Raw genomic sequence first — 7,500 nt, 5'->3', positions numbered from 1 at the left:
AAGAAGAAGATGCCGACAAAGACTGCGCCATAGTGCACGCCCGCAGCCTGATGGAGCTGTTCAGGATGTGTCAGACGTGCGGGCAGCCAATCACGGAGAAGGAGCTGTTCCACTCGGGTGCTCAGATGAGGGTGAAGTGGCGCTGTCACGGTGGACACTCAGGGGTGTGGAAGTCCTCCCCTCACATGAGAGACACACTTCCTTGAACTCTCTGGGTGCATTCCAGGTTCTCACATCTTTAATAGTCGCCGTGCACAGCGGTTACCCCCGGTTACACAGCGGTAACCAGGGGTATGTTCTCATCCCGGACTCAGGTCAAAAAAAAAAGAAATAATCAGAAACACGTACAAGCTCACGGAAAAAAGGCTGGGTCGCTTAACTCAAGGGTGTAAGATGAACTGGCAGAGAACTAAGAGCAAGGGAGTGAATACACCTGAGGGGAGGACGGAGTGAACACACCTGAGGGGAGGACGGAGTGAACACACCTGAGGGGAGGAGGGAGCGAACACACCTGAGGGGAGGAGGGAGCGAATACACCTGAAGGGTGGAAGGAGTGAATACACCTGAGGGGAGGAGGGAGCGAACACACCTGAAGGGAGAAGGGAGTGAACACACCTGAAGGGAGGAGGGAGCGAACACACCTGAAGGGAGGAAGGAGTGAATACACCTGAGGGGAGGAGGGAGCGAACACACCTGAGGGGAGAAGGGAGTGAACACACCTGAGGGGAGGCGGGAGTGAATACACCTGAGGGGAGAAGGGAGTGAACACACCTGAGGGGAGGAGGGAGTGAACACACCTGAGGGGAGAAGGGAGTGAACACACCTGAGGGGAGGAGGGAGGAACACACCTGAGGGGAGAAGGGAGTGAATACACCTGAGGGGAGGAGGGAGCGAACACACCTGAAGGGAGGAGGGAGTGAACACACCTGAGGGGAGGAGGGAGTGAACACACCTGAGGGGAGGAGGGAGTGAACACACCTGAGGGGAGGAAGGAGTGAATACACCTGAGGGGAGGAGGGAGCGAACACACCTGAGGGGAGAAGGGAGTGAACACACCTGAGGGGAGGAGGGAGTGAACACACCTGAGGGGAGGAGGGAGTGAACACACCTGAGGGGAGAAGGGAGTGAACACACCTGAAGGGAGGAAGGAGTGAATACACCTGAGGGGAGAAGGGAGTGAACACACCTGAAGGGAGGAAGGAGTGAATACACCTGAGGGGAGGAGGGAGCGAACACACCTGAGTGGAGGAGGGAGTGAATACACCTGAAGGGAGGAAGGAGTGAATACACCTGAGGGGAGGAGGGAGCGAACACACCTGAGGGGAGAAGGGAGTGAACACACCTGAGGGGAGGAGGGAGTGAACACACCTGAGGGGAGGAGGGAGTGAACACACCTGAGGGGAGGAGGGAGTGAAAACACCTGAGGGGAGGAGGGAGCGAACACACCTGAAGGGAGGAAGGAGTGAATACACCTGAGGGGAGGAGGGAGCGAACACACCTGAGGGGAGAAGGGAGTGAACACACCTGAAGGGAGGAAGGAGCGAATACACCTGAGGGGAGAAGGGAGTGAACACACCTGAAGGGAGGAAGGAGTGAATACACCTGAGGGGAGGAGGGAGTGAACACACCTGAGGGGAGAAGGGAGTGAAAACACCTGAGGGGAGGAGGGAGTGAATACACCTGAGGGGAGAAGGGAGTGAACACACCTGAGGGGAGGAGGGAGTGAACACACCTGAGGGGAGGAGGGAGTGAAAACACCTGAGGGGAGGAGGGAGCGAACACACCTGAAGGGAGGAAGGAGTGAATACACCTGAGGGGAGGAGGGAGCGAACACACCTGAGGGGAGAAGGGAGTGAACACACCTGAAGGGAGGAAGGAGCGAATACACCTGAGGGGAGAAGGGAGTGAACACACCTGAAGGGAGGAAGGAGTGAATACACCTGAGGGGAGGAGGGAGTGAACACACCTGAGGGGAGGAGGGAGTGAAAACACCTGAAGGGAGGAAGGAGTGAATACACCTGAGGGGAGGAGGGAGCGAACACACCTGAGGGGAGAAGGGAGTGAACACACCTGAGGGGAGGAGGGAGTGAACACACCTGAGGGGAGGAGGGAGTGAAAACACCTGAGGGGAGGAGGGAGTGAAAACACCTGAGGGGAGAAGGGAGTGAAAACACCTGAGGGGAGGAGGGAGTGAATACACCTGAGGGGAGGAGGGAGTGAACACACCTGAGGGGAGGAGGGAGTGAACACACCTGAGGGGAGGAGGGAGTGTAGCTAACGTGGATGTGTTTAAATGAAAAAAACGATTTTCTCCTTAACATCCACCGACGCTCCTCTGGGCTCTCGTAGCTCGAAGGTCTCTCCCCCCCTCCCTCCCTCCCTCCCCTGTATGTATGTGTGTGGAAGCACCAGAGACCCAAAATAACACCCCAAATCACCCGAAAGTGTTTTTTTCACAATATGGGCCCTTTAAACTGACCTTTGTTGATCTGAAATGAAGAGAGATTCAGCAACTGCACGGCCTGTTTCTCGGCCTATTTGTACAAATTGAGTTGGGGTTAAACTATCATGGCTAGCCTGGTTGGCTAACGTTAGCGGAGGGCTGAATCTGCACTTGAGATGACTTGGTGGTTTATTTAATTCAGTTTTATGTGGCAAACCTATATTCTTGTTAGAGTGCTATATTTGACCCTTGTGTTGACTTCTGGTCACATTGGCCTGTTTTCAATTTTTGTTTTACATCAGAAAATATGGGACGTAGAAATAAGCGCTGAAAATGTGCAGAAGAAAAATTTTACAATTTAAAACGTTGGAAAAAGCAAAAACAAGTTGTTTTTTTTCAAGGTTGATGGGAAGACAACACAAGGCTTAATTTAGCTTCGCAGAACTATTTATTTTACACGATTATTTTTATGTTAGCTCGTTTGTTTTGTGGATTTATTTCTAACTGGAACAAAACCACCTGTATGTCCTACATTAAGGTTAAGGGGATGATGAAACCAGCCTTCTCTGCGACAGTAAATCCTGGTGGTCTCAGCCACAATCTTCAACCCAGCGTCTCTTCACTTCACCCCTAACCTCTAAAGGCAGTTACACACCAACCAGACGGCCGACCCTCGGCAGAAAGGCAGCTGGACTCACCGGTCTCCCCGAGTGATAAATAGGCCGAGAAACAGGCCGTGCAGTTTCTGAATCGGTCTTCATTTCAGATCAACAAAGGTCAGTTTAAAGTGCCCATATTGTGAAAAAAAAACACTTTTTCTGGTGATTTGGGGTGTTCTTTTGGGTCTCTGGTGCTTCCACCCACATACAATCTTTGAAAAAACATCCATCCATGGTGTTCTGAGTGAGATCTGGTTTCTGTATGTGTCCTGCCTTCAGTCTCCTGGTGAGATGGTCAACATCGGCTCGGACTGTGACGTCACAGTCCGAAATGAGCTGGCTAACCACAACCCTTAGCTCGTAGCGTTAGCATGCTGTCGCTAGCATGCTACGTCGTTCTCAATAGCAAAGCACTGCTACAACACACACAAGTTCACCATAATCTACCAAAATAAGTACTTCCATGTGCTCCCTGGTTTAGAAGAAGTCTCCCAGCTAATCCTGCCTTGGAACTGACTGAAGTCGGAGAAACAGCCTTTCTTTTACTGTCTATGGAGCTAGCTGACATGATCTACATCTGAGCTACTGAGCATGTGCAATCAAAGATAGTAGTGAAGAAGAAGAAAAGAGGGCTCACTCTGTAGCTAAAACAGAGACCAGGTGGAAAGAGGATCTGCAGCAGTGAGCGAGAGCACAACTCAACGGTGTAGAGCGTCTACATCCACGGTGTAAACATTAATACATTACATCCACTGTTGCAAACTGTATGATTATTATGTTATTGCTTCCTAATGAGAGAGTAAACCTGCTGGTGATCATACTAACCACCTCAGGCAGAGTAACAATGTTTATCTGAAAGTAAATAAAATATATTAAAAAGGTACATTTTCTCTGAAATGTTTCTAAAACACGTATTTCTTTGTGACTGCATGCACGAGTTACATTTGTAAAAACCTGCCTAAAACTTTCGTCCGTTTTTATTTGATTTTTTTAAATATTAAATTTATCGGCCGTTATATAAAAGCTGATACCGATAGTTCGGAAAATGCCTGATATCATACTGGACATTCATGTAACAACAGGGGATAGGACACCTCAATGGTTTTTGATCTCATATTTTGTTGTGGGAAAATAACTTAAATACACTGTGTTACAGTCATTGTTTACATTGTGCATTATATGCATCACTTAATTATATTATCGGTCAGGCTTAGGGCTGGGCAATATATCGGTATTGTGAGGTGAGACTAGATATAGTCTTAGATTTTGGATATCGTAATATCATGATATGACATAAGTGTCTTTTATTGGTCTTAAAGGCTGCATTACAGTAAAGTGATGTCCTTTTCTGACCTTACCAGACTCTTCTAGCTGTTCTATTATTTGCCTTTTCCCCCACTTAGACATTATGTCCACATTATCTAAAATCTAAGTGTGAAGATATTTTGTTAAAGCACCAATTGTCAACCCTAGAATATTGACATCGAGGTATTTGGTCAAGAATATCGTGACATCTGATTTTCTCCACATCGCCCAGCCTTAGTCGGGCTCTACTCTGAGGTACTGGCTCGGTGAGGACTATAAATAAATATACGTCATGTAATCACGTGAGTCTCTCTATCTCTCACACACACACACACACACACACACACAAATCAGGTTTGGGAAACTTCAGTTACAATACCGGTTGGAGCTTGATGTAAAAGATTCTCAGAAAAGGTCTGCACCAGTTTAATGTTTACATGAAGAACTGACCCCCAAACGCTTCGTTTAAAACTAACAAAAAGGCGACTGCGACTAGGAGTTTAGTGGCGGTTAAGTGCCACAGAAATAATCGGTCCCTCAATGTGGCGAAAACTAGTTGAAAGACCTTTAAAAAAGGTGCCATGCCACATAAACACGTTTTTCCTTGTATTTTTTTTTTTTTTAGATATGTCAGGTCCAAATGTGTTTGTGTTATGTTGTGAATGTGAAAATGAACTGTATACCTCCTGTCAGCTCTAGTTACTGAACAGAAAGAAGCAGAGAAATCAGACCAATCACAACAGCTGGCCAGTCTGACGTGGTGTTGCCTGAGCTCATTACTATTCATGAGCTGGGTAAAGGATGCTGATAGCCAGGCTCTCATTGGCTAGCTGTTAGCCAGTCAGAGTCAAGCATGCTAAATCAACCGTAAAAAACAAAACAAAAAACACATCTGTGAAATTTGCCTTAATACTTTTCCTATTTAAACTTTATTTTTCATTCAGAACACAAGAGAAAATAAGAGTTTACTTGCAAAACGTAAATGAGCTGAATAATTGGTTTTTCTCTCGATTATTCTGATTTTTTGTGATCGCTGGGAGCCGAAACCATAATCACGATTACATTTCGATTAATTGCACAGCCCTAGGTCGGAGCTTAGTTACCATGTTTACTGTGCTTGGAGGTTTTTAAATGTTATTTCTAATTGTTACTTATTGACTGGTGCTCAGAGAGAGCCAAGGCACGTTGCTGTGGTACTAATATGCAAATGACAACAAAGTTGGAACTTGGAAGTTTAGCCGACAAAAGGTGAGCGTTTACTAAAACACATCCTCCGGTCTGACCGGGGCGATGCTCTAAAAAAACATCACGTCAACACAGAAAGAAACCTGGTTCAGGATGAAGAGAGTTTTAGGTCACATGTGAGCATGTGAGAGACAACAGATAACACAAATAATAACTCCTCCTAGATCTAACAAGTCAGAGTGAAACTAACACACAGCCATCTGTAGAAAGGAGCTGGTTTCTGCTGCTCAACATCTGACTGGTGATGCTTTCTGGCTGAGAAAACAACAACAACAACAACAACAACTAGAAAGGCAGGAAGCAGCTCCTCGTCTCACTGATAGTTCAACTACAACAGCCCTGCTTTCAAAATAAATGTGTTTGTGTGTGTGTCTGTTGTTGTGTGTGTCTGTCTTGGTGTATGCGTGTGTGTCTGTGTCACTGTGTGTGTCTGTCTCTGTGTCTGTCTTTTGTGTGCGTCTGTCTTAGTGTGTGCGTCTGTGTGTGTGTGTGTGTGTCTGTCTTAGTGTGTGCGTCTGTGTGTGTGTGTCTCTGTATGCGTGTCTGTATGTCTGCGTGTGTGTGTGTGTGTGTGTCTGCATGTCTGCGTGTGTGTCTGCATGTGTGTGTGTGTCTGTCTGTGTGTCTGCGTGTGTCTGTGTGTGTGTCTGCATGTGTGTGTGTGTCTGTGTGTGTCTGTGTGTGTGTCTGCATGTGTGTGTGTGTGTGTGTGTCTGCGTGTGTGTGTCTGTGTGTGTGTCTGCATGTGTGTGTCTGTGTGTGTGTCTGCATGTGTGTCTGTGTGTCTGCATGTGTGTGTGTGTGTGTGTGTGTGTGTGTGTCTGTGTGTGCAGTGCTTCCAAAATAAAGTCCAGTATAATAATAATTAACTCAATGGTTTGCATATCACAGAGATACGGTACACTCATACGGCTTCATCAGCACATTGGAAGAACACTTGTGTATTTATTAAAACTTATTTTTGGTAAAACACAAACGGTGTGCTTTCTATGAATTGTTGGTGAATACAGTTTTAATGTTGTAAGAGGGATGATCCTGTGAAGGAAACTGGTTCTACCTGTAACATTACCGCAACAAAAACACACGCTGTGAATGGGTTTCTTTGTGTCCTGACTCAACAGTTAGTGCATCACGTTAAATACATTACAAGCTTAGTTTATTATTGTGCAATGATCCGAGAAGCGAGGCAACTGGATGGGGAACTGGAAAGGATCCCTACAGAGATAGAGCTTTTAGTTCAAGAGTAAGATCCTTTTAGTTTAACATGAAACAGCCCCGAAATCACCATCACCAAACTCCACCAGACTCCATGTAAATAATCAGGACTTTTAGCGTGTATAGAGCCAGCAAATCTCCACCAGACTCCATGTAAATAATCAGGACTTTTAGCGTGTATAGAGCCAGCATATCTCCACCAGACTCCATGTAAATAATCTGGACTTTTAGCGTGTATAGAGCCAGCAAATCTCCACCAGACTCCATGTAAATAATCAGGACTTTTAGCGTGTATAGAGCCAGCATATCTCCACCAGACTCCATGTAAATAATCAGGACTTTTAAAGCCAATTTAGACATGTGCTGCGTACGTGTATTATGTGTAGGCTATAGGGGGTGTGTGTGTGTGTGTGTCTGTCCGCGAGTGTGTGTGTGTGTGTGTGTGTGTGTGTGTCCGTGCGTGCGTATAGTGTGTGTCCGTGTCCATGAGAGTGAGTGTGAGTGTGTGTGTGTGTGTGTGTGTGTGTCTGTGTGTCCGTGCGTGCGTATAGTGTGTGTCCGTGTCCATGAGAGTGTGTGTGTGTGTGTGTGTGTGTGTGTGTGTCTGTGTCTGTGTGTCCGCAAGGCGTGCGT

At 46.6% G+C, this 7,500-nt stretch overlaps 2 protein-coding genes across 2 annotated transcripts in view; one reads left to right on the top strand and one right to left on the bottom strand.

Annotated features, from left to right (window-relative positions):
- LOC114557131 (uncharacterized) overlaps positions 1-812 on the top strand; it is a 2,641-nt gene extending 1,829 nt beyond the window's left edge. Inside the window, exon 2 of the mRNA XM_028580445.1 lies at positions 1-812. This exon is cut by the window's left edge and continues 157 nt beyond it. Coding sequence (XP_028436246.1) covers positions 1-206 — 206 coding nt within the window. The 3' untranslated portion in view covers positions 207-812.
- Positions 1-7,500, bottom strand: part of cmtm6 (CKLF-like MARVEL transmembrane domain containing 6) — a 24,844-nt gene that overhangs the window by 4,854 nt on the left and 12,490 nt on the right. The gene's annotated exons all lie outside the window — the stretch shown is intronic.

Source organism: Perca flavescens, chromosome 6, assembly GCF_004354835.1.
Source record: "Perca flavescens isolate YP-PL-M2 chromosome 6, PFLA_1.0, whole genome shotgun sequence".
NCBI lineage: Eukaryota > Metazoa > Chordata > Actinopteri > Perciformes > Percidae > Perca > Perca flavescens.
Note: the sequence above shows the minus strand (reverse complement) of the source record. Positions and strands in the feature narration are given on the sequence as shown.